A 26,603-nucleotide genomic window follows, 5' to 3' on the forward strand; every position below is an offset into this window, starting at 1 on the left:
TAGATCTATCACAGGAGGGAGGTGATAGAAGGAGTAAGGTCTGCAGCTAACCTTAGCCAGGTTGGGTCACAGCTCCATTGCTAGGTAGAGGTAGCACTGAGCTACATTTTGGGGGGGTCAGAGGACTGCAACTGGCCTTTCACTAACTTAGCATTGCTAAATAGTTCTGTTTGTGGTTATCCAGTGCTGATCTTAAGAAAGATAACACCCAGTAAAACTTCATCTTTTTTGACTCTCTCTGCCTTTAATCTTCCCCTCCTAGGCCATGATTTTCTGTGACTCCATCGGTCCCCTTGGCAGCTATCCGAAAAAAGGCAGGACAGAGACAAGTGGCAAAAAACTCCAAGAAAGCTGAGATATCCAGCACTAAAAACAGTGACTTTTGGTCAAAGCCTCTGGCTTTTCTTCAAAAGGTGGAGTCTTAAAGAGAAACCAGAAAGGCTGCATGAGTTGGACTAGTCATTTACTGACAGAACATTGCCTGTTTTAGCATTGTCAGATTCCTGAGAACTGCTGTGTGCTTGGGCCAAGGGCAAGGCAGCTGCATAGGCAGGTCAGGGCTCCAGGATCAGAATCCAGAGGTTAGTAAGTACTGGCAGTTGAGGAACCCAATCACCTTCACTTATGGAGCACGCCAGCAGTCCTACACAACTGACCAGAGCAGTGAGATGGAAGCAGGGGTGTTGCACCACGGTAGAGAGAAGCACGCTCCACAAGTACTTGTAGCGAGAACAATTTTCATTCTGTCTTGTTTTGGCATTTCTTGTAGCCTAAAATTCTTCATGCAGAAAAACAGAGAGCTGCTCTTTATCTTTGGGAACAGGCCACACAGGATATATGCTTAATTAAAGCTAGCTGCTGGAGCGCAGGGAGCAGCACCGTTTTCCATATGCTGTCTGGGCTGGGGGCTTGCTTTTGTGAGGGTGCAGGAGAACAAAAAGAGGTTAGGTTTGTTTGCCATAACACAGGTCGCAGCAGATGGGCATCTCTATTTCAAGACAGCTCTCATCAGGGCTAAACCAGTGGGCACTGGTGTTTAGGGGCCAACACTGACTGAGCTGAAAGCCTCAGGCACTTGTCCAAAGGTAAAGATACAGCACTAAGGGAATTTTAGGAAAGCTTGCTCCATTTGGTGCTGTGGTGTGCAAGCTACAGAGACTTTCAGTTTTAGGACCTCAGTTGTTGTTTCCTCTACAATGCAAGTTTTTAAGAGAGAAAAAAAGCTTATCTCCTTGGGACCCATCGATGAAAGACCAAGGCAGCATGAGTGCTCCAGGGAGCCCCTTTGCTGCACAGTCCTGAGAAGCCAGAAAGGTAGAGCTAACTCCTGAGCTGACTAGACAGCTTGTGCTAGCCAGGAGGTTTGGCACAACCCTCTCTAGAGTTCATCACAGAGCAGGAACTGCTGTGGCTGGACAGTTCATACACAGATACCCCTATTGAGGCTGCAGGCAGCTGGCTGCAGGACACCTCTTGTCAGGAGCAATGTTAAAGACAACTGAAAAAAATTCAGTCAGCTGTTTTCTCTCAGAGGAGAGAGGGCTAACGTTTCAATTGACAGCAGGGGTAACTTCTGGGCCAAGCTATCTCTGCATTTAAGATAGGTCTGGACTGTCAAATCCTTGCCTCCGGAGCGAGCATCCCAGCTAGATGGAGCAAGGCACTGACAGGCTCAGGCTGCTCCCAGTCCTCCCTTTGCATCTGTGCTTGTCCTCGTCCTCTGCTGCTCCTCCACACACTGGTCTCATAGTGCTGGCAGCAATTACCCCAGTGTGTCTCCTCCTCCTCTCCCTGAGCCCCTTCCTCTTTTGTGCCACCCAACTCACCCAGAACACCTTTCCTTTTCCCTTCCAAGCTTTCATCAGTGTACAGCCCAAGAGATAATAATTTGTTTATTTTTAAAGCAATAAATTGGAAACAGAACAGTTCAGCAGTTCAGTATCCTGGCAGATGGGGAGAAATTATCTCCACAGTCACCTGCCTGATCTGCCAACAATAGCGTGTGCTTAATTTCAGTCTCTGCAATGGTCTGAGGAAGGCAAAGTAGAGGATGTACAGGAAAACGCAGGAAAAAAAGCAAGCCCTGAACCCACCCTTTTAATTGGTCCATCATTGCCACCTACCAGAGGTATTTACAAAGAAACAAAATTACAGATTCGCACTCCAAAGTAACGAGTGAAGTTACATTGCCACCTCCCCTGTTTCTCAAAGGCTAAAACAAGACTCATGCTTTCTAGGGTTTAAGTCCTCAGAGGCTGCATATTCAAGTTCTGTAGCATTTCTGGCTTATGAAGTTAAGATTTGTTTCAAAACACAACAAAAAGACAGCACAGAAAGGAAAAGAAAAAACTACAAACCGCCATCAGAAGTGTTACCCAGACTTAGGACAGACACTAAACATCTCAAGGCTCACTTCAAACCTCAAACTTGCAAAGGCTGACAACACTACGGGGGATAAAACCCAGGTAGGCACCAGACATTACAACCCTGACAGGCCCTCTTGAATCACAGCAACAAAAATAACATCTTACCTGAAGACTTCGCAGCATTAGGAAGACAGTTGCTTTCCTGGAGCACTTCCTTGAGGCTTCGAAGTGGTGAAGTGGCAGCGAGGCTCCGGGACACCTGCCTTTTGTACCTAGATTAGAACTGCTTTGTCCTGGTAACAACTAACACTTGTAACTTCCCTCTTCAGGTGGGAATGGGTAAACTGCTTCCACGGGTTAACCCTCTCCCTGCTCCAGTCTTGGTGCTGTGGTGCAAAAGTGAGGGCATGGATTTGCAAAATATCAGATATGTGCAGGATCAAGAGATGGAAAGAAAGAGGAAAATGAACAGGAGTAGTCTCCAAGGTGGAACCCAGTTCCTGTGGTGTTTGCCTGAGGATCACAAAAGGAGAAGCAAGCTGTAAGAGTGCAAACAGCCCCAGAGCTCCAACTTCTCCTGGTCGTTTGGGGAACTTGGATTTAATAGGAATGCTAAGATACCCTTTCTCTGCTTCCAGTCACTGGAAGAGCTTTCGGCACAGCCTTGGAATACCCATTTGCACCTCATCTATTTCCCTCCATCAGGCAGTATCTGCTACTCACCATCTCCCCCGTGGATTCTCCATGAGAGTCACGGCCCCTGGAGCAGGACACAAGGATCCCAAATGGCCTGGAGGCAGATTGCTGCCTTTGAACATGATCAGCATCTGGTGGGGCACAAATATTCCAGAGATGTTAGGATTACAGAGGCTCAAGACAACACTGGTTTGGGCAGAAAACACCCAACGCTGGTGCTGAGCACACATAAGAAATGGTGAGAACAAGAGTCGAGAGCTGACTGCAGCTGCAGTGCTCAGAGTGTGCTCACTCTGATCAGGATTTGGGAGATGTTTTTTTCTTAAAACGCCCACAGGGGACTGAGCCTAAAGTCCTGAAACTTCACACCTCTCTTCCTTTCCCAGTTTCCCTTTTACTTTTCTTTGTGTTTCTACCATGATAATTAACTAGCAAGGCATTTCATCTATATACAAGCTTCTATTTCTCAGTTTTTTGTCCAATCTTGTTCCTTCATCTTTTTCCCCATGTTTTCCCTCCTTCTTATTTACTTTCTTCGTGTGCAATTAGGAATTGAAGTTGTGCATCTGCTGTTTGAATAAAAGCAGAGAACAGCGCAGTTCATTTAGGGAAATGCTTGAACCAGAAATGGCTGAAATGCGGGGTGTCTATTTTTTTAAAGATTCTATGTGGTAGTTGTGGAAGGCTTTGGAACACAAGTCTTACAAGGAGCAGCTGATGGCACTGGAGAAAAGGAGGCTGAGGAGTGACCTTATCACTCTCTACAACTCCCTGAGAGGAAGTTGTGGCCAGGTGGGGGTTGGTCGCCTCTCCCCAGTAATAAATGGCAAGATAAGAGGAGATGGCCTCAAGTTGCACCAGGGGAGGTTTAGATCAGTTGTTAGGAAAAATTTCCCCACTGAAGGGGTGGTCAGGCATTGGATCAGCCTTCCCAGGGAAGCGGTGAAGTCACCATCCCTGAAGGTATTTAAAAGACACATAGATGTGGTGCTGAGGGCCATGGTTTACTGATGGGCTTGGCTGTGTCCGGTTACCGGTGGTACTCCATGGCCTTAAGGGTCTTTTTCAATATAAATGAATCTCTGTAAATGAGCAGTGTGACAGGATGTAGGAGCTGGAGTATTTGTGTGAGCCTGCTTGAATATAGACTCAAATATGATCCCACCACTTGCTCAGTCTCTTGTCCTCTCACTGTTGGCATGGGCGAGGGAAAAGGCCACAGTCACTGTGGGGAGAATTCACCACCACTGCCAGGCTTCATCTCCTGCTGCCTTTTCCTACCGCAAGCGAAGCTCTGTGTGTGGGAGTGGCCATTGCACTGGGACCTTACTGAGACCCTACCTCACTGAAAAAGAACCCTTCACCCCTGCTCAGGTGCCTCAGAGGAAACCCTGGCACCCGGGGCCCTTTTCCCTCCAAGGGAGCCTCTCTAGCCACCTTCGGGAGCCAGGCTGCGGCTGCCCGGCCCCGCAGATTTTCCGCCGGTGCTCCGGAGTTTTCGGTACACGGTGGCCACGCACCACCTACCTGCTGGCACACCCCGCGAGTCCTGCCACAGCTGCCGAGTGTCTGCTGCCTCTCGCTGCCGCCGGGGGCTAGCCTGCCCTGCCACTCCTGCCGCGGCCCGCCTTGGCCTCCCGGCCCGGCCGCCATCCGGCGTGAGGGAGGCGGGCCGAGGGGCGGCGCAGCGCCCCCTGCAGGGCCGCAGCACGGCCGCGGCGCCCTGCCCACGCGGGAGCCCGCAGCGCCCCTGCCGGCCGTGCCCGGAACCGCAGCCACGGGGCCGCGGCCGAGCGGCACGCACGCCGCGGTCACACGGGAAACAACTGCTGCCAGCCCTCTTCCGAGCCTTTGGCTGAAAGCCCCTCACCTTCAAAGCTGGAAGAATTCGGAGGGAAGGGGGTCACGTTCTCCATTCCAAGGGAGGCTGCCACCTTCCTTGGCAGACACCGAGACACACTGACCACACAACTGCCCAAAGCCTCCACTGACACTGGTCTAAGGAGGATAGGAGAAAGAACAAGTGGCAACCACTTGGTAAGAGCAGGGAGACCCCGGACCCCAAGAATGCTGTTGATCTGGACTGCGGCATGAGCTACGGGGAGTTAAGGTCATAAGGGTATAATTGCCCAGGGATTTCTTTGTTTGGCATCCCTCTTTTGAGGCATCAAGATACCAAATGCCATAATTGATTTCTTGCAATAAACCTATCTAATGGAAATGAGAGGCCAGTGTCTAAAATTTCTGTAACAATAGCATTTCTTACTTTGGATGAAATCTTTTGCCTTTTTTATCTAATAAACACATTTTTAGTGTTTTGTTTTCCTGTTTTGCTCTAGTTGGTTACTTCTTAGGGCTTTGCTTTTCTCTTCCGTGGTCTCTTTCTCTTGTCATGGTCTCAGTCCCCCTACTTGTGCTTGCCCTGTCAGTTCTCCATTACTATTCCTGGTAATGCCCAGTAATGATGTGCTAAGGCCATTTCTGTGCTCTAGGGAGGCTGCATGAGAAATGTCTGCAGAGGTAATCTAGCCACGGCTAAGAAAAAAATCAACTACTTTGCAATGCATAGAAAACATACACAAGAAAACATTTCTGTCCCAACAGAAATATAACGAAAGACAGACAAAACTGTTTTTCTTGAGATGTATGGGATTGCGCAACAAACACTGCTAGAAGGAAAACTTTTGGTTTGTGCACTTTGGCCCCATTCTCCACAGGCTGACATCAGCAGCAGAACAGGAAAGGTAAGGGAATAGTAGTGTGAGCCCCCTTCTCTCTGCTCCACTCCACCTTGGAGGAAAAAATGTTCGTGTAATAATTAGACTGCTCTTTCAGCATCACTGGGAGTCACTGTCCCCTTGGAACAGCTCTAGAAATGGCATTCTCCCTTGAGCTTTCTGCTCAGTGAAGTGACCACTGACCCACTGTGGTTTGTTTTGTCTTACAGGAATGAAACTGTTTTACACCAGTTCTGTTGCCCAGCAGCTGACGCAGAGCAGAAGCCTTCCTCTCCAGACTCCTCACCAAGGTGGGAAATGGTTGCCAGCAAGACCTTTATTTTTTCTACTCCTTTATCATCCATCACTGACCTTCCTGCCCTGGACAAAACTCATGTATTACACACGCCCATCCTCCTCCATCCTCCCCTACATCCCATGTTCCCAGCATTGCTGTCCCTCGCATTGCTCGTAGAGATTACTGTTCATACTGTTGTGTAATTGCCTGCAACCCCACCCTCCCCATCTCCACTCACACACATGTAAAATGTTTTTCCAGCCTCTCTTCAAACATCCACTTCCACTGACCCACATTCGTGCCTGTACCTCTTCTTACTGTATGCGACACTGACACACACATGCTCCACTCTCCTCCTTCAAATTGTTTGTCTCACACTACGAGGTTCCTGGACACACACACTATAACATTTAAAGTGCAGCAAGAGTCACCCAAAAACCTCAGGGCTCTGTCTCACACCCTGAGACAGGGTGGGGGGAGCATTTTTACCTGCGTCAAGTGGTGTGAGCTTGCCAGTGAAGAACAGCTATAGACAGGTACTATTAACTATGACCAGCATGTATCCAATGCAGCCAGGTGTGGGGACACCAGCAGTTCTCAGCTCCTCCTCATCAGTGAAAGGTGTCAGTGCCAAGGCCAAGGCAAGAAGAGCTTCAGAGGCACTCGAGATGCATATACTGCATTTACCTTCCACACTCGGCCTTGTCCCTCTGTTCTTGCCATCTCCTTCCCCTCTCACAGCTTCCCACCCTTACCTCTGACAGACCTACTCTGTTTTCCCAGGCCTCATCACCCTTCTCACAACACCAAAGAAGCTTCTCTTTAAAGATTTCTCTCATCACACTGTTAGACCTTCACCTCTGACCTTTGGCACCTGTGCAAAAAGCCTGTTACTAGCCGGGCTCTGAACAGAACGGGCAGCTGAATTGCAGTAGTGAGGCTACGGCATTTCTTACATGGTATTTCTCATGTTCCACTCACTGGAGCAGACTGTGGCTTCTGATCTCCTTCCAAGAAAAAAAGTGTGAGTGCTGGACACTTGTGAAGAGAACAGGGGCAGGTAGGCGGGTGGGTGGGTGTGTATGTGCAGAAGTGGGGTTTGGCCACACTTGGAGACAGGGTAAAGAAGCAGGACCTCTCCTGCCCACTGTGTATGCAGACAGAAGGGTTAGTCCCCACGATCAGTCTGTGCTGAGGGCTTTCAGGCATTGCTAAAGTTTGCATGACAGCCCTGTCACGGCAGATGGGGAGATGCTGGCAAGGAAAAGGAGACAGCAGTGCAAGAGACCATGGAGAGTTCTGGGGCAGGGAAAGCCACCCTCTCCCTTACAATTGTGGGGTGAGAGAGTTTTGTTTAAGTGCTCTAGCCTGTCTAGAACTAAGGATCACTTTTGTCACAATGTTCTATCTTTACACCCTCATCCTTGACCCTGCCGCATTCTTGTCCCAGCCTCCATCTTATTTCTGATCACATCCCTTAGTTTCTAGAATGTTCTTGTTCTACAAGGCTGACACTCATATAGTCTTAGCTCTAGGATCATTTTTGTCATGTTCTTTGTCAGGCCCTCCTTTTATCCTGCTGACTCCCAAAGGCCTTCCTGAGCCTGAGTTTGCCTGCCCTCCTTCTGCTGGGATTCTGCAGGTAAATTGAAGAAGGAGTGATCATCTGTTTCAGTAATCTAACAACTTCGGCAAGTCGAATCCAAAGATGAGTCAGAGCCAGGAAATCCTGAATTGTGGATGAATGACAATGACCCCTAGGGCATGTTGCATCTGGGCTTCTCCTACTGATCTATGCCTGTCCATTCGATGCCTTTTGTAGCTGTCCCACACTGCAGGCCTCGTGCAGTGCTTACCTTTTTTCCCCCAGTCTTTCTCACATCCTTGCCATTTCTAATGCTTCCAGACCCCAACAGCAGTCCTGAATCTGTGTGCGACACAATATTCTATGCAGAGATAAAGGTGGTTGAAGCCACTGTGGCTATTTGAAGGTGAGAAAAAGGCACAGAGAGTTATTAAACTCCCTATTTAGCTTTATGTTAGCCATAAAACATCTCCTAGTCTCTGCCAGGTCCTGCCGTCAGCCATGGGCTTCCTTCATGTCCAAAGTCACATACACAAAGCAGTAAGGCAAAAGAATGTCGGAGAGGGAAAAACACAGAGTCAGCACGGAGCTGATTTCCATATGATGCTCTGGAATGGCTCAGCAGGCTTCCAGGAGAAGCTCATCATATCATTTAGAGAGTCTGTCACCCTGCTCAAATCATGAACGGGTTCCCCATTGAACCGAGGCAGAACAAAAGTCAATCAAGACTGAAACATGTGGGTCAGACAGCCTGAACAGGCAATCAGCTCCTGGGTGAGCCAAGCATATCCCTAAAGAAGCTCATCAGGGCTCCTGGTGGGAGAGCCTGGTCCATAGGGGTTCCCTGTGCAGCTCTTCTGAGCCTCGCTGAATGGACAGCCACTCACAAGGGGTGCTGCTGTGAATTCTGATAAACCAGACCGGGTTTATTCTCTCTTTTCCCCTTCCTGATGCTTTCCCTAAATGAGATAAATCCTGTCAGAACTGATGCCACTAATAACCATCAGCCATCTAGTTTTAATTAGAGTTTGCTTCATTAATGCCCCAACTCCTCTCTGCACAGCAGATTAAATAATGTACTTGCAGCTCATTTACACAAACCCCCAAACTGCAAGGCTGAGCTGCAATCCTTTAATTAAACAGCCCGGCTGATCCCTACTGCTGCCTCGGCTCATCAGTCTAAGCCGATTAAAGAGAATGGGGACTAATAAAGAGCATAAACAGGGAAGTGACTCTCAGCTCTTCAAGGGACTTTGGGACTCCAGTGGTGATCAGCTGCTTGCTGCTCCTCTAGCAGGAACTGTACCTCAGCCCACATCCCTTCTGTCTGGGACCTGCAAGAACGGTTCTGTTTTCGGCAGGAGCCCAGACTCATCTTGTGGGACAGGAATCCCTTGGGAGAACGAGGAAAAACATAGCAGAGAAGGAGGGACATCAAAACAGCGAGATGAGTGGCTGGCTGACTGCAGGAGAGACCAGCAGGAGAGGTCACACAGCTTAAGAGAGGGGCAGGAGGAGAAGCAAATGCAGGGAATAACAGTTGGAGGTTGACTGCCAGCAACAATCTGGGACAGAAGTTTGTCTCCCCTTGTGGTTTGTGGTGGTCGTTGTGGTTCTTGTGTGGTCTTTCCTAACACCTCTCTGCAAGATTTCTCGCTCTTTCTTCGCCGCCAGCTAAAAATGCCTTGGCTTCACGTGGATGAGAGTGATCAGGAACATGTCAGTGTCTAACCACTCAGCAGAAGCCAACTCAATGAAGTGGTTGAGATTATTCCCACTCATCTTGTTCTGCTTTGCTTCACTGGCTGCCACAAGCAGAGCTAGCCCCCTTCTCTCCTCCAGCGTGTGAGTTCCTTGTGGGAAAGTTGCAGCTCCATGAGTTTAGCAATGCAAATTTCCCACCTGGCTGCTTAGCTGGGTTGCACCAGCAATTAGCAAAACTGGTGCTGTAGGCCATGAATATTAAGAGACAGATCTGATCCCAGGTTCTGCCAAAAAGCTCAGAGCCAAAGTACAGGATGAGGTGATGGCAGCAGCAGGCAGATTTCTGTTCCTGAACTCTAAGGGCTTTCCCACATCAAAGGACAGTATAAATCCTTCACCATTGTCTCTGCTGGACTTGTACACCACTGGCTTCCTGATCATAAAACATCTTGTAGGTTGGGTTTCCACTGGGGACGCCAAATATCAGGTTGAGTGACACGAAGAAACCCCAGAGATGGCAGTAGGGGCTAACCCTGCTCCTTTACTGAGGTGCTGATCAGACTCTAATTTAGCCAAACCCTGTAATTTCATAAAGCAACGGCTCTTTTTCTCGCTGGCTTTTGCCTATTAATGGCAGGGTTTCATTCTAGGGATTTGAATAGCCTAGTAATTGCATTTCCCACTTCTCCCAGGCACATAGAGTGGAGACTGGCATCCCAGAACAATGACCTTAAAATGTGTCCAGCAGCAGCCCAGTTCTAACAGGATTACATACCATTTTCCTTTGTGTGAGGTAATAGGGCTGAGATGAGAAAGATTTGTTTCTATTAGAGTAATGAGAGGAAATGATGGAGTCACAATCGAAGGGAACAGTATATTCATTCAGTTGCCTTTCACAGGCTTTTCGGAGTCTGCCTCTGGGGTGCTGAATAGGAAATCAGCAGAAAATCACCTCTCCTCCTGTGATGGGAAAAGTTCTACAGGAAACTTTTAGCATCAGGGGCATGTCTGCTTTGGCAGTGGACTGGGGAACAGCACTGGAGTGCTAAAGCTTTATGGAAGAAGTACAGATGAGACCTGACCTGTTTTTAAAGCAAAGGAGACAAAGTTCTCTCAGAAGGAGAGAGCAGTCACCTGGAAGGGCCTGGATGTGTACTTAGAAGAAGGGCTAGGATCTGAAACATCTTTGGAAAAACTGGGCAAGCTCCATTTGTATTTTCCACACATCCCAGTAGGGAGACTGCTGCTTAGATCAGGTTAAAACATGACTAGTGCCACTAATTTACAAAGTGTTTACTTCATGATTGTGGACCAATGAAATAATAACTCAATGTAGTTTAACCTTTGAACCGCTATGGACTCATTTCTGAAGTGCCTGCTGGATTAGTCCCCATAACAGATTGGCTGCTTCCTGGCACCAGACAGTGGCAAGGAGACATGTGAACCGTTGGCTACTTTTCCGAGCCAGCCTTCCTTGCATTTCTGGAGAAATTCCTTCTTGCCCCACTCGCACTTAGCAAAGTACTGAAATGGAAATGTGTGTTCTTGCTGGAGGAAGTCCTTGCCGCTGGTTGCTCCATTTTTATTTGTGGGAGACTGATAAGTGGATGGACAGATTTTGAAGTTTGTTCAAACCAAACCTTCAAACATCCAGCTCTCTGAGCTGCACGAGTATGCTGCACCCTCAGCAGCACCTGTTTAAAGCCCAAAATCTGATTTCATTTACTTCTGGACATCTCTGTCTATGACTCTTCATGCCTCTTTACCTGAACTCTCTGTTTCCACTGAACATGCATTTGCTCTTTGTCCTGTGAAGTCACGTTGGAAGGTGCTGGCACAAAAGAGCCATGAATTTTATCCACTGCAAGTCACAGCACCACGTCCCTCTCTGACTCCTCACTGCTGTAGCCCAGGAGCACCTCTCCTTCCACTACAGCCCTCACTTTGCCCTTGGGTCACTTTAAGTCCTCTAACAGTTAGATCCCTCTGAGAACTTCCCAAGACCTTGTTTGGGTTGTGGTTGCAATGTCCCTTAAGGCTGAGGCCCATGAAGTTGTTGAGAACCGAACCACTCACCAAGTGGATGCTCACTCTGGACATTACTGAAGGACCTTGATAAACAGGTGGACAGGGATGATTTTCCACCAGTATCCATCACTCTTTAAGCATTACAGTTAAACAACTGAGCTACTCAACATTCTATCTGAACTTGCCTGACAGGACAAATGCAAATCCAGTTCACAAAATGGGAAATTATAATTTCTGATTTAGGATTGCTGGCAGGATATTGTATACAGAATCTGGAGGCCAGTGCTTTGTCTCAGCTCAGAGCTGTTCCGTGGCTTTAGCTCAGGAGTGAAGCATGATGATGATTCTAGTCTGTGGCAAACCAGATCTATAACCTTCCACTTAAAGAGGCCTAACAACTCTGCCTAATTGGCCCCCAGCTGGCCGTGTCAAGTTCATGTTCCTACAATTAGTGGACCATGGAGGCTGAATTCTTCTCTGATTCCTAATGAAGAAGACTCCAGGTCAATCTTAACAGGATGTGGACATGCCAGTGCAAAGCAGGCCCCTACATCCATGGTCTTGTGTACTCTAAGGACGAATGACCATACACAGAGCTCATGAGTCTGACTTCTTTCACTCCCCCCAAAGTCCTCCAGAGCACTGCTTTTGAAAACACACACAAGTTTGAGCAACATTTCTGCCTTGCTAGCACGTCCAGTTTGTGCTTCTCATTTCTTTTCCTTATTGAGGTCATGGGCATGAAAAGAAGATTTTTTTTATTACTGCTTCTTAACAGCTCATCTCTTACCCTTCCATCCCTGTAGCCTTAATAATCCTGGTCCAGATAGTACCATTGGAGGTTGCGGGGAAGCTGCAAACAGGCAGAGATGGATCAGCAAAGTTCACATCAATACTCCCCCAGCTCACAGTTGATTTCAGTCTGGCACAAAGACGTGGGCCATGAGTAATGTCTAGACCCAGATTTGAACTCCTCCTAAGCTTGGGAGCGAGCAGATTCCTCACTTTTCCTGGGTGTTTTGCACAGTGAGGACTAGCAGCTTCAGTTGCTCTGCAGGAGCCTAAGTCCAGAATCACAAAGATGTTTAGTGAACGTAGATTTAGGGCAAATATGGAAACACTAGAATTATAAGAAAAACTTATTTTAGAAAACATCCTTAACACCATAGTTACCAACAACCTTGGGAATCTCTTGCAGGGAGGTATAGTTGGGAAATCTTCTGGTACTATGACCTGGGAGGAATGGCTCTTTCTGGAAGCATCCAAAGAAACAGGAGGTCAGTTTCAGATGCATCGTCCAGTTCCTGTAAAGGAGCTCCACCAGGACATTTTGGCACCCTCTCCCACACAGGCATTTCCCTGCTCCTCTCCAACAGCTGGTGCAGCTGCTTTCAGGCAAGTGTGGAGAACATGAGGGTGGGGAAGTAAAGTGAGGAATAGATTGGCTCTTCAACAGGAAAAAAAACATTTCTGGTGGAATCTGGAGTCTCCCTGTCACTCACACCAGTTGCTTTGCTTGCCTCTATCAACACTTTCTTCATCAAAGTGGAAGATGCCAGGAGAGAGAGGCTGAAGAGAACACGCTTGAAGTATCCTACTTTGAAACTGCAAAGATGCCCATCAGACACATTTTCTGAGAGCCTGAAGCTGTATCCAGCTGTTGCCTGGCCACATGCTCTTCCAGCTCTTCATTTTCCCCTGTTGCTTCTGTGGCTTTTGTGGGCCCTGCCCCAGAGGAATTCAGACTCGGATTCGAGCGCTTTTCTCCCACAAGCACCAGTACTTGTGATTTCACGGGCCATGGCAAAATGTGTGAAAGAGGATCAATCATAGCCAACTTCACAGCTGTGGGAGCCCCTTTCAACAGCTGTTGAGATCAGTTAGTGGCACTAACACCGGGCAATTCATGCTGGCTTGCAGATGATCCTCATGTTCTCTTTCCTATACTGCAAAGAATTTCTTGCCCATACCATGGCAACTTTTTGGTACCCGGAGAATGCAACATAAACACCTGCTCCACCCTGCGTTTTCTGTGTGATAATGCTACAGATATGCACGGGAAGAAGCTGTGCCAGCCTTGGAAATCGCCCTGTATCTAGCACTAGAAAATGGGCACAGATGCTTGGTAAAATAATGGCAGATGGACTGTGGTGGAGCTCACACCATTCACCCTAATCCTCTGCTAATATCATCTGATCTATCTGCATCAGTCAAGATGCACCCACACCCAAAATGGACTCGCTCCAGACCTTCTGAACACCAAGGTGTGCTCTGTTGATCTTGACAGGTGGTTTCTGTGCACCCTCTGTCCACGTGCTTGTCAATGGCTTACGAGGCAGAGACAGATAGGGCAAAGAGATGGAAAAGAGTCAAGGAGAGAGAAAGGGAGACAGACTCATCCCAACAAGTGTAACAATGCTACTGTAAGAAAAATGGATGGCAAACATACTACACAGAGAAGAAGAATAACATGAGAGAAGAAGCAGGAAAAGCAGGAAGATAAAAAATAGTGTAAATGAAAGAAGGGACTGCAGGAAACAAGAACGTATGAGCAGGAGATAAATGAGCAGGTCCCTTGGCTGGAAAAATCCTGTTCATGCCAGCATTCTTTGGCAGTGACACAATGAGACTGTGGCCTTTTATTACACATTTTCTTGTAGTGTGATGTCAATCCAAAGGCCTTTGGTTTTTTTTTTTGGTGTCTGCAACACTAACTCATTCCTATGAAGGTTCATCTTCTGGTCACCCCTATGGGACAGCCTCTGTGCTCAGACACACTAAGCCCTCCCTTTGGAAAAACATCCCTGTGCACTAGAATTCCTTCCCCTGCATGTGGCCCTGGCAGATTTTAATATGCTTCAGGAAGAAATGAGGAGGCTGAAATGCTGAAGAGGAGCACACTGTACAGCTGCTCAGGCCACTCTGAGTTCTGCAGACAGATGTACATAGCTGAGGGAGTGCATGCAAAAAAGTTGGGAGGTATTTTGGACTGTCATCTCACCTTTACAAAACCTGCAGAACAGCTGGAGACTACTCCACCTTCTGTGAGAAAACATCATCCTGAAGAAAAGTGTCACAAACAGGATCTGAGTTCAGGGAGATTTTTCTTGTGAGACTCTGAAACCTAAACTGTGAGACCTAATTCTGGCCACATCACTTGGAAGTGCGTTCCACTAACTTTCAACCACTTCTGCTTGGCACCCAGTTCTTTAGACACACACAGATTGTACCATCATCCCACTGGAAACTAATTACGTGGTGACTGGAGCAGTGTGGCACCTTAGTTGTGCCCCACACTGGTGCGGTGCTGCTTTCCTGGATGCGAGTCATGATGCTGTTACTGCTGTCTGTGTGTCAGGGTTGGCTGCAATCTCTCTCATTCCCTCTTCTGCAGAAAGAGGGAGGATACAAGCTACCCCATGCACACACTGCTAGCGCTTGTTTCCACACGCCTCCAGAGGTGATTGGCAAAATACGACCAATTCCTGGAACTTCCCACAAGGTACTGACGTGAGAGGGGTAGCTCGAGAGGCACAAACCAGGATGGTGCAGAATGGTGTTGTGAAAAGTATCCCTGTGATGTTACAGCACAACTGGATCTGATTTGGATGTTACAGAATGTTCTAAAATATTGGACATTTTGGGCTATATCCTCCACTGAGGAAGGTGCAGTCCACAGGAACAAAGCCATTTACGACACCAGCCAGGATACTGCTCAGCAACACAGTAGGATTGGTTGAGTCTAGGCAAACTTCCATGGGCTTTTTATGATCTTGCCCCAAAAGTCCTGTGTCTGAGTACAGAGAATAGGGGTAGGGATAATTTCCATTCCTCATAGGTAAGGAAAGTTGAGGTGCCGTAGGGAAACACCAGCTTGTACGACCAAATGCGTAAGTTGCTAAGTCATCCCGTTTCCCAAATGGGAATGAAAAAAAGATAGAAAAAGAAATGGGGCCTCAGGGAAGAAATGTGACATGAAGAGTGTAAGCGAAGCAGCAAAGACGAAATAGGTACAAAACTGGAGAAGCAGAGCTTTGTGCCTGCTGCATGAGGCTGTGGGGGTGGTCACTGCACCAGGGAAAGGAGGCAGGGATGCTAAGCATGCCGCTCCTATCTTGGTCTTCAGCCAAAGGGCGATGCAAGCCTCTAGACCTGAACACAGTGGCAAAGTCAAGACCTGGATAAAGCTGGGGAATGCTCTTTGGATTGTCTGTATTGAGGGGGATGGTGATTTATGGCTGTGTTTCTCTTTGTGTGGGGGAGAACAAGGCTTCTTTCTGTTTGGTCTGGCACAAGCAGTGACTTGAGAACAGAAACAAAATTTATTTGAGTTACACCAAGATCTACCTGTGAAGTGGCTCACTCACTGCCTTCACCAATCAATTACCCTGATCCCTTAGGAAGGAGCCCAGAGGTACAGCAGGTAGAGAAAGAAGACTGCGGGAGCCCTTGCCTGGGTCTATAAATGCCAAAAGCCATGTCCCTCACCCAGATCACTGCTGGATTTGGCGAGCAATGGGCTGAGGGACATGCAAGCTTTCCTTGCCTCGTAGAGACTCTGCTGCCTCCCAGCCCCGAATTCATGTCTTTTTAGCAGTGGAATTCTATCTTCTGCATGATTGCACCGGCAGGCTTTTGTCAGCGAATTTGGTGATGTTCAAACCTGCCTCAGGGATGAGGAGCCAAGAGACCTGACTCAAAGTGGCAGAAAGACTGCTGCTGAGAAGCCAAGTTTCTCTTTCCTGGGGTGCTGAGCGGGCAGTTACACTAATGCAGGATGCCATCTGTTTTTTCCTCCTCTAAAAGGTCGTGTTTACCAAACACTGCCGAGGCAAGAGAGGTCTGGGGTTAAGATAGAAGTAATTAAACCCTGCAGAGGAGGCTCTCCAATGCCTTCAGTGCTTGCCTTGGTGCTCTCCACACCTCAGCGAAGCACAGGTGCCACGCTCAAAGCAGCCACAAGTAACCTTGTCTGCAGTGCCAGGCTGCGGGACTTGTGCCCAACCCGCAGAGACAGCACAGCAACCGGCCCAGGGTGCCAAGCCCCAGGGTGTGACAGGCAGCTCAGAAGGGGGCTCCGCTTCCTAAGCTGAGCCCTGTGCCCTGCAGCCGTGAAACAGGAGGCACGGACGGGAGGAGGAAAGAGGGGCGTGCCAGAGACGTGGCCCAAGTGCCGTTCTGAGGTGTCATCCAGACACATGCAGGAACTAGAAGAAAAGAACTACGACAGCCACCCACACCACCCAGCACAGCCAGCCTTGCTCCATCGACACCACCTCTCACAAAGTGAGAGCTGCCTTAGCTATTCCAAGCCACCCTCTGGAGCCTGTCTGTCCTCTTGGAAAGGCAGAGATCTTAGTCCTCTGGTAGGTGAAATCTGTCACGGAGAGCCAGGCCCTCAGACTGGTGGCCAGCCAGGACAATCACCTCTGCACCAGGAGGAACATTTCGTTCCTGCAGTGCTGTGCTGTGGCAAAAGGCACAACAACACATAAATGTGGGGATTGCACAGCACACGGGGAGCAGGTTTAAAGACTAAATCTGAAATGAAGGCCCTGACTTTGGCATGTCAGAGTGTGGGACAGGAGGCTCTTGCCAGTGTTATTAAATTCTCTCTCTGCTTAATGAACATCTCACTGATAGCACTTCAAGTGATGCTGAAAAGATGTTGCCTGGTTCAGTCTGTGCTAAAAGGAAGTTTAATTTAATTGATTTCCAAGATATTTACTGTACCATACTGTCAAATCTATCTTACAGGTGTGTGTGCCAGACCTTTTATGAAATAGGTAACATATTCTGGGATGGGTAATGAGCTTGGCTAATTACCATTAACTCCTCCTGGGTAAAACTAGTGTGAGAAGATGGCTTGATGTCACTGCTTTACAAGGTGCTATGTGAACGTAGAAGAAATTGGAATCTTGTTGCTATATCTGTCTTTGTTGGGGGAGACTGTCTGAAAAAGCTGCAGCTTGGCTGGCAGGGGATGATTTGCCAAGATCAAGTTCCAAGTTCCTTGCCTTTCTGGCAGGAGAGACTTTCGCCTTCTATCAGTTTCAGCAGGCTCCCAGAGAGCATTGCCTCCAAATCACCCTAAAACTTCAACTTACAAGCAAATCAGAAGCAATTCTTTTGCATTCAGGCCCCCTGCATGTCAGAAATCTCTGAACCTTGAAAAAGATCCCATAATATTTTACCAAGCCTGTCTCAACCATTTTTTTTTCATTGAATTCTGATGAACACTTTCACCATATGTCATGGGTGTGTCCTCAGGGAACACTGAAATGAAATAAACTGAAAAGGCACTTTGGACCCTGCGATGTCAGCAGCTGATTTTTTTTTTTTTTTCCTGGGCAGGGAAGCTTAGGAAAGATAGAGGGAGCACAGGTTCTTGCAAGGCTTGGGGTCTGGACTCCATTCTACTGGCATTTGCTGGTGGACTCCTTTTCTAATTCTCTATGTGGTACTTTGTAGGCTTTTTAAAATTCTGACATCTCTGAAGCTTTGAAATCTCATATAAGTCTAAGGCCATGAGAGGCAATTAATGAGGCCATTAATCACTTGGAGCAATTTAAAACCAGTATATGTACAATAACCAACCAATCCTCATCAGGAGCACTGTGAAATGGACGAATAAACTTTTGTGGTCTTTCACAACTAGTCCAGGTAATCTTTGCCTCAGTTACAGGTCACAATCCTGCTCACTGACCTTGAGTACCATGAAGAAGGCATTTGGTAAGTTAAACGTGGGAAACAGAAATACAGTCTCCCCCCGGAGTGACACAGGGACACAAGAAAGAGCTGAGATCAGCCTCCACAGTACTTTTGTAACACCTCACAGCCACAGCTTCCTTCTGTGTGATTAGCTGGACCTTTCAGCACAACCATTGTACCTGGCAACAAGAACATCCTCTTCTTCAGTGACTGGTTTCAGAAACCACTCACCAAATGCAGAGGTGCCACTGCTGGTTTTTGTTACTCTGTGATTACTCTTATTTATCTGCAATTATTTTTCTTCTTGGAAAAGAAGAGAAGGCACAAAGAGATGAGTTTTGTGCGGTGACGACATGGGAGCTCTGTAGCTGTGGAGTGATCAGTGAGAAAGCTCAGTTTTAATTTCTCACAGGACTAAGATAATTGTCCTCGAGGAGGGTAGCTCTTCTGGTCCCTGAGCCCTGCACAGTCACTCAGCCATCCTGCAAACGCTTTTCTGAGAGCTCTGAAAATTCCTCTAAGACTGTGAACTGACCCTGGTATTTGACAGTGGTGCAAAGGAATGTCATGTCTGGAGCGTGCAACTTGTGTGCTCCTGCCTGCAGGTCTGCCTTGAAATGTTTGAGGGGAAGGGGCTGCGTGCTGTTTCTCAAGTCATGAAGTATGGGAATGTCTAAGCCTGACAGTCAAGATCCAACAGATAACCGTGGTTCATCTCCACAGCTGTCAATGGGAAGTGCAGATCCTTTCCCAGCTGGAAACATGTATTTCCAGCAGCAAGGGGGTGACAGGGAAGTGCAACATGCAGAGGCTGCAGCAAGTGCATTGCAGTCGTATCCCTCCCAGGACAGACAGGGACACAACAGCTCTGTGCAGACACGGGAGCAGCTACAGCTGCAAATGGGCATATGGGCTTCTCGGGCTTGATAATTTAGTGTCACTCAGTTGGTCTTTATGCTTCCAAAAGAGCAGGCAGGGATAAAAAAGAGAGTAATAGAACACCCTCACTATTACAACATTTCTCTTCCATCTTCTCCCTTCATCATTCCCTTACTCTAATCCTTACACAAAATCTTCCTGAGAAACCTGTACACAAAAGCTAAGTATCAGAACTCTGATTTACTTGCGCTAAATAAAAATGTTCATGGGTGCCAGATGGACTGTCTCAGTGAGAGCTTTTTCACCATCCTGCTTTCTTGAAGCAAGCACTGGGATTCAGCTCACAACCCTGATATCCCTGTTTTGAAATGCTAGACCGGGGATAGTACTTAACACAAGCCCTGAGTCAGACTGTCCGTAGTAACCACTCGTGTTACGAATCTCCTGAAGCAGGCATATACAAGTCAGCAAGTCAGCAGTGCAAATGAACAGGGCATACCTGAAACAGGAGAGATGTTTTCCACAGCAGATGAATCTGTTTGTAACAGTGACCAGGCTCGTTATGGGTCGTAAAAGCCGTGCAGGAACATCTAGGAAGAAGAGAACAGCGGAAATTGTAGTCCTCCTTTTTACCTGATTGCAAGTGATTTACATTAACACTGCAACTTTGAATCAAACAGAACTCAAAGAAATCACAAACCTCCTCTACCTGATCACACGGCTGCGAAAGCAGTGAATAATGGTGGCATGTGATACTTGAGGACAGCAACTAGAGAGCACTTGCTACAGCTGAAACTGCAGGGGTGATGCTGGGATCCAAACTCAACTGACCTAGTTGGAGTTTGGCCGGGACTTTGGGATTCACACCTTAGATTCCGCATGGGAATTTTAATTATTACACGTGGTTACGCCAATTTTCCCATCCAAGAAGCAGCATGTGCAAGTGCTCCATTTCCTCTCTTCATCCCACAGCCAGAGAGTCTGCTGGCTTAGTGGCCAAGGGAAAGCAAGTGAATCCACCTGATTTGCCTAATAACATTTTTTCCCCAGAGATTTTTCATGCTATACTTTCTATCCTTGTCCTACTTACTTTCCTTACTGTTTTTTGGTTTTGGTTTGGTTTGGTTTAGTTTGGTTTTTTAACTGTGATTGTAATAGCTCCCGAGCCTTCTTTTGTTAACAAAACCTGTGTCCTACCAATGCAAATGAACTGTGTCGCTCAGGGCAGAGGAAAAATGTCAGGATTGTTAAATTTTTGTTTATTTCACTGTAGCATCAGTTTTGATCTTTAGCAGTTTATTTTGTTTTTCATTTGGGGCTTCATCAGTCATTGCTACTAGAGGACAAAGAATAAGCATTCCGAAAACACTTCAGAAACAGGCTCAAGATGAGAGTAAACTGGGGAGAAATACAGGTTGGGTAAGTGCAGCCATAGGGCTGTAATGGTAACATTCAGACTGCTGATCAAAACCAGCCTTTACCCCTTTTCCCACTGCTTATAAGTCACTGAAGTTTACCCCTGAAGCTGAAATTTCTCAGGTTTGTTCAAAGATGAAATGCCTTTTTTTTTCCCCCCCCAGACTTTTTTTTTCCCACTAAAAGAACTTAAAAATGGTTCAACAATTTTTACGGGTTTTTTTTTCCTCACAACAGAACATGCAGGAACTATTCCCACTTCAGTAGGAGCGTTTGCTATTGCGTTTTGGACAGCACCACAGCCAAACAAGCAGGGGGTTAAAAAGTTTATATTTAGCAGAAAAGCATCTAGCTGAAAAACGCCTTTGAGCGCTCCAACGGAATCTGATTTTGATTTGACCGAGTTTTGACCCTGAGGAAATTCTATGCATAAGCACAATCCATCCTGTACGGCCGTATCCACCGGGCTGGGAGCATGCATGCAGGAGGAAGGCAAGGTTAATGCGCGGTGCGCTTGGCTGATGTCCTTACCCCAGCACAGAGTCTTCGGGGGCCTCAGCAATGCCCTGGGAGAGCAGCGCTGAGGCCGACGGTGCTTCTCACGCGTCTCTGGCTGAATAGTCCTTGCAGTCTTAGGGCCCTGCGTCTAGAGAAATAACCTACGTGCCTGAAGAGATTAAAGGAGGCTTCCTGAGCATTTTGGATTGGTCCGACGCCCAGTGCCTCACTGGCCAGGGTCAGAACTGGTGAGGGCACCTAGGCTCAGACACAGCCCAGCCACCAGAAGGTCTGTGGGGATGCGGCAGGTCCAAGGTGAAGCTATGCAGTCAGTCTTCAGGGTCCAGACCAAGCGTGTCCATGGCCACGTGAAGGGGAAAGCTGTGGCAGGGCTGGAGAGCAGCACCCTGACAGTGTTGCTGGGGCAGGGATTGACGGCTCCAGGCTGGGGAGAGAGCCTGGGGAACCTTCCTGTCTGGAAATACTTAAGAGCTGCCCGGAAAAGGCCCAGATCACCCTTATCTGCCTCTGAAAACGGCCCTTCTTTGAGCAGGGAGTTGGAGGAGACACCTCCAGCCTTCCCTCCCAGTCTAGGTTAGCCTGATTCCACAAAGCCTGCTGGATGCAGGATATCCTGTCGCTGCGAATGTTACTCACTCAGGCTCTACACTGTGTGAGACAGAAAACCAGGCAGAGATGCGCCCACCAGAGGTGACGTCCCCCTTACAGAGCAGCGGGACTGAGCACTGACACACCCTTCACGCTCCAGCCAGAGCAGCCAGCAGAGTCCTCAGAAAAACAGAGCCAAGCATATGTGCCAGTGTGTAGAGGACCATCCTGCAGGCGTTTAGCGTCCATTCAGGCTCCAAGGGAAGTCAGGGGAGGGCAGCTCTGCAACTGACTGCCTCGGGCCCTGACCTGCCCTGAAGAAGGTCTGCACAGCACACTGGGCACTGTGGCCTTGACTCAGCTGAGCAATCTGGAGTGAGTGTCTTGCTGAATGAGAGCTTATGCATCTAGCTGAAACTGCTTTATAGGGCACAGTTCCCACTGAAATCCTTGGGAAGGTCTTGCCATGCACTTCAGTGGAAATGTGATCAAATCTATGTCATCTGATCGTCCCTTAGGCTGAGGATAAAAATTGCTGCTCTGCTGGTTAAAATCAGCATGGGTAGAACAGGGGCTGCCAATAAAAATGCTGCAGTGAGATATGTAAGGGAAAAGTCCTTTAGTAAGATTCCTGCAATACAGATAGACACAGAAGAGAAAGAATTAAAATTAAAGAGTTAAAAATATCTTTAGGTGTAGGAAAAATGGCAGCATCAGGAATAGAACAATGCAAATTTTGATAAGGTGTTCAACCTAAAAGAACAGTTTTATACCTCATTTTAAAGTATTTCCTGACTGACGAGCATGCAAAGACGTCATTTTGGTGAGCTTTGACAAAGTTGTTATATAGCACTTATGTAAGAGACTGATTTCTTCTGTGAGTTTATTCTTTAAGTCTAACTGGTGACTATCGCCATGTGTATAAAAGAAGAAACCTGCCAAATTCAAATCCTTCGTTTTTCTTAATGCTGAAATCGTGGTAGTGTCTGGCTAATCAGATTTGGAGCCCTCTGAGAAACTGTGGGAATATTTCTAAATTTGATTGTTAATCTATCGAACAGAAAAGCTGCCACTGGAGAGAATAAACTTCCTTTTAAAGTACTAGTAAGTGTGCAAAAGTGCTCAGAGGCTTAGGAGGCAAAGTCTATTTACAGCTAGAAGATTTGGACTCCTAAGGGCTTACAGCACTTTTGAAAATGAGACTTAAATGCTTCTAAGTAATTTGGGCACTACATGAAATCATATCTAATTTCCCTCTTTTTGCTCTGACATCAACACCAATCATAAAATAATTTTTTATCTAGTCAATAGCAGAGCTGGTTTTATGTGGAGCAAATCCAAGAGAAAGAGGTATGCTTCAGAAGTGAATGAAATAATTTAATAGTGTTTCAGTATGGGAGGCAACACACATCCTTGCTTTCAATGAAATTAAATGCATTGGTTCTGCAGTAATTATTTCCAAACTGGATGGTGTTTTCAGCTGAATGCTCATCCCTTGGAAACCAGTGGAACTGTGTCTGATGGACTTGGTGCAGTAGCAGCCCGAGTCCATGCAGGCTTGCACACTCCTGCAAATCACAGATTATTCCTCTGTAGCCACGGGAAGGAGGCTAGGGTAACAATGAACAAACGCTCTCACGGTTCAAACAGAGTAACAAAACCTCGTTTGCAATCGGATGGTTTTGGAACATACTTGGCAAGAGGGGTTAAGTACAGACTTCCTCATCACTTCAATGGATCAGACATATGCTAATCCCATTCTGCCTGGAGCAAGATGTCAGCTCTCTCTGAGTGCACTGTTGTCAGGCCCTGGTTTCACACAACTGCTGCTGTGGCTGACAGCCGAGAAGAGCTCTCCTTTCTCCACAAGATCCCACGGCACAGCAATTTGTGGGGCAGAAAGAGGCAGCTTCTTTCACGGAAGCTCTGCAGTCTGCCACGGCTGTATTGGAGACACTCTCCAAAAGGTCAGGGTCTCAGGGCCGGCTGGCTCTGCTGCCCCTTTGTATTCCCAGCTCGGCAAGAGTTTCTCTGGAAACTCTGCAACGGTCAGCCGCCCCAGCCCCATTTCCCTCATGCCCTTAGGAACTCCAAGGGAAAACCGGTTCCCTGGGATCCAGGCTCCTGCTAGATGGGACTCAGGATGGACAGAGATGCTGAGCAATAGGCAGCAAGTGCACAGGGGTGATTGCCAGCTGCTCCAGAGGGCAGGAGAGGTGTCCACAGGCCAGGACACCCCTCTTGGCTTCCCACCTCCTCCAGCTGCAGCACCTGGAGCAGAGGCAACCAGGCAGCTCGAGGAGTCACAGGACTGTTCATACGGGGGTGCCTGCCCTTAGAGAAGGAGGAGGAGGCATCAGAGCTTAGGCTGGATAACCTCCAGTCCCGAACCATCACTGGAGGAGACCCCTGACAGCCCAGGCTCCCCAGACACTTAAAACGCAGCTCAGGGAACAAGCGTAGCGAACAGCAATAAAGGTGATCATAAATCAAATATAATATAAACAAATAAAAAAAGAGAACCATTGCGTTTTGTTCACAGTGACGATCCCAGCGGTTCCACAAGCAAGAGAGCCGGGTGTGAAACGGAGGATCCGAAGGAGGCCGGCAGACAGAGTGGCCAGGAAGGCAGGTCCGACACGCTGACGCTAAAAGCCCAGCCTGCGGAGCCTCAAGAAGAGCAGGCAGCGGGGTGTTCCCCCCTGGTGCAGAAGGCGAGCCTCCACCACACGGGCTCCCCAGTGAGAGTGCAGCGCAGCAAAGGGACGGCCTCGTGTTCCCATGCGGCTGCCTCCGATTATGAGCTCTCCCTTGACCTAAAGAATAAACAGGTACCAAGGCTTCCTCCTCAGGCTGTGGGACAAGGGGATGGGGCGGGTGGGACTGCATTTGCACTGTGATGGAAGAACTCTCAGCAAATACCTTAGCCTTTTGTTCACCCAGAGCTTTTGCCCTGCCTAACCAGACCTTTGGGTACGAGAGGCTGATGGAGGAAGCAGCTTCCCCGCCTCCGACCGGGTCACCCTTTCACCCAAACCTGTCGGTGTCTGCTCCGCCCTGCCTGGATTCGGTGGTCCAGAATGGACCTAGAAACCCAGCGTGAGTGTAGGCTTAGAGATGGGTTGCAGGCAGCCGGGAGCAGCAGCATCCACGGGCAGTGCCTGGCTCACAAGTTCACAGTGCCGTAGGGCTCCCAGCAACTGGCTGTTCCAAATGACCTCCCTCATGGGAGAGTCTCCAAGAACCGTCTTTCCATCCCGGATCATGCAGGGCAGGCCCCCAGCGCATTTCTGCATCAGCAAGAGCTTTCAGGGGGAAGCGGGGTTTACCTAATGAGTGTCCCGCACAGCATCCACCACGATGATTGTGCACTGCTGCCACCACTGCCCTCAGTCCAGAGGAGGATGCTGAGGAGGTAGGCAAGTTTACCAGGCTGAGAGAAAATTATTCAGTCCTAGAAGCTGCAAGGACTGCCTTCTGTGCCTGAGACTAGAGCCTAGCTCCAGAGCATAAGTGTGCCATCCCTAGCTGCACCTCCTGATGGACCCTCAGCAGGAGACAGCGGGACAGGGGCTGACAGCGGCTGGCCTCCTCCCTCACAGGAGGGACGTGTCCCCTCCCTCCTCATCTCTGCAGATTACAGTCCAGGAGAACTGCTGTGCAAAACAGAACCTAAAGCATAACTTGTGCCTTTTCCCTGGGAAAAAGGCAGCTCAACCAGAGGCTGTAGGATATGCAGACCTTGCAGTCTGTGAGGTGAGGAGGACAAGCAAACACTAGTGACAGTGTCCAGATTATGTTCAGGGGGAAGAGTTCAGTGGAAGCTGTGCTATTGCAGCTGAAGGGTCTCAGCTAATGAGGTTTCCACAGAAGAAGCTGCTACTTCTGGGACATCTCTCTACCGCTTCCCTCAAGGCACAGATACTGTCCCTAAACACACATGTCAGATCAATGACCCAATAGATTTCTGAGCAGAAGAGACACCTTGGCTCACTAGCTCCGTCTTTCTCAAAATCCTGCATACTCAACTCAGACAGAACTCTTGCTTCACACCAGGAGAAAAATAAGAGAGACTAATTAACTGGCTTTACAAGCTAACATGACATACCTTCAGGGTGGGCCACATCTTGGCCGCTATCTATGGGCTTAGCCTCCTCCATAGCCCAGAGCTGATCTGGATTGTCCTGGGGAGTGTCTGTCCTGTGTTATTTTAGCTGTAAGGTCACGTTGCCGGATCACTGTTCTTGCAGCAGAGGCCAAATCTGCCCTGGATGCGTGTGAACAAGAGAGACATGTTTAGCTGATTGTTCATTACTGTCAGGTGCCTCACAGAACTGACCTTGCAGGGTCTGAGCCTATCTCCTTGGTGAAACCACTTTTCTCACAGCAAAGGGGCCTTACAGTTCGTGTGCCCCTCCAGACCCACGGATGTCTTCAGCGAATTGCCTCCAGCTCTGGAAGGGGGGATTTTCTGGCAGTGAAGAGTACTAACTCTTCCACTCCTGCACTGCAGTATGTGTTCTGATAGGTATTCCTATCAATTTACTGATCAGGTAATTTTCCTAAATGGGAGCAACAGTGATAGGACCCGCGCAGCGCCGTCCCAGTAGAACCCGACTTATAGCAGAACTTGTAATACAGGAATAGAACTTACAGCAAGAGAAACAGGGGGAAGGGGACCTTTTTAGTCTCACTGCACAGCTGAAGTCACATTCAACTTTTGAGAGAAGACTGAGTGCTAGTAAGGAAGGAGAGTAAAGTGCAGCCTCCTCTGCAGGGCTTGGAGCAGTCGCTGCCCCTCAGCATAATCCGAGAGTTGGTGAGTGGCTTCATGGCCCTCCTTGCTCCCTGTCCCACGAAACAGAGAATTCAGACAGCGCACAGAGCAGACGTGCTCTATGCTGGGAGGTTGGGACAGAGACTCAGTCACTCAAGTCCTCCTGTGCTGAGACTCTACTGTCATGTTGGGAAAATGGAGGGGACCACAGGAAAGAGGAGCATGCTTTCAGTCACACATACTCTCGGGCTGTGCTGTCGGGCAGCGGGTGTCCCATGGGTGAAGGAAAACACTCCATTAACAAATACCCCTTCTAGCA

General features: G+C 48.2%; 2 protein-coding genes across 6 annotated transcripts in view; one reads left to right on the forward strand and one right to left on the reverse strand.

Annotated features, from left to right (window-relative positions):
• The window catches only part of WASHC1 (WASH complex subunit 1), a 121,297-nt gene that overhangs the window by 85,497 nt on the left and 9,197 nt on the right, over positions 1-26,603 (reverse strand). For 2 of the 3 annotated variants that reach the window (XM_066184227.1, XM_066184226.1), the window contains exons 3-6: positions 25,616-25,774; positions 19,484-19,574; positions 3,090-3,193; positions 2,532-2,629 (exon numbers count right to left, since the gene is read on the reverse strand). In XM_066184227.1, the coding sequence (XP_066040324.1) occupies positions 2,532-2,629; positions 3,090-3,193 (202 nt within the window). In that variant the 5' untranslated portion in view covers positions 19,484-19,574; positions 25,616-25,774. Of the gene's footprint in view, positions 1-2,531; positions 2,880-3,089; positions 3,194-19,483; positions 19,575-25,615; positions 25,775-26,603 lie in introns of those variants that run through there. The other variant, XM_066184230.1, reaches the window with a different exon arrangement.
• IQSEC3 (IQ motif and Sec7 domain ArfGEF 3) overlaps positions 1-26,603 on the forward strand; it is a 92,611-nt gene that overhangs the window by 31,300 nt on the left and 34,708 nt on the right. For 2 of the 3 annotated variants that reach the window (XM_066184210.1, XM_066184209.1), the window contains exon 1: positions 24,258-24,338. Coding sequence is in view for 1 of the 3 variants with exons in the window: in XM_066184207.1 (XP_066040304.1) it covers positions 6,010-6,090; positions 24,050-24,338 (370 nt within the window). In the remaining 2 variants the exon portion in view is untranslated. Of the gene's footprint in view, positions 1-6,009; positions 6,091-24,049; positions 24,339-26,603 lie in introns of those variants that run through there. The other variant, XM_066184207.1, reaches the window with a different exon arrangement.

The sequence above is a fragment of the Chamaea fasciata genome, unplaced genomic scaffold (assembly GCF_029207755.1).
Source record: "Chamaea fasciata isolate MVZ Bird 193981 ecotype frontalis unplaced genomic scaffold, bChaFas1.0.hap1 SCAF_5, whole genome shotgun sequence".
In the NCBI taxonomy this organism is placed as follows: domain Eukaryota; kingdom Metazoa; phylum Chordata; class Aves; order Passeriformes; family Sylviidae; genus Chamaea; species Chamaea fasciata.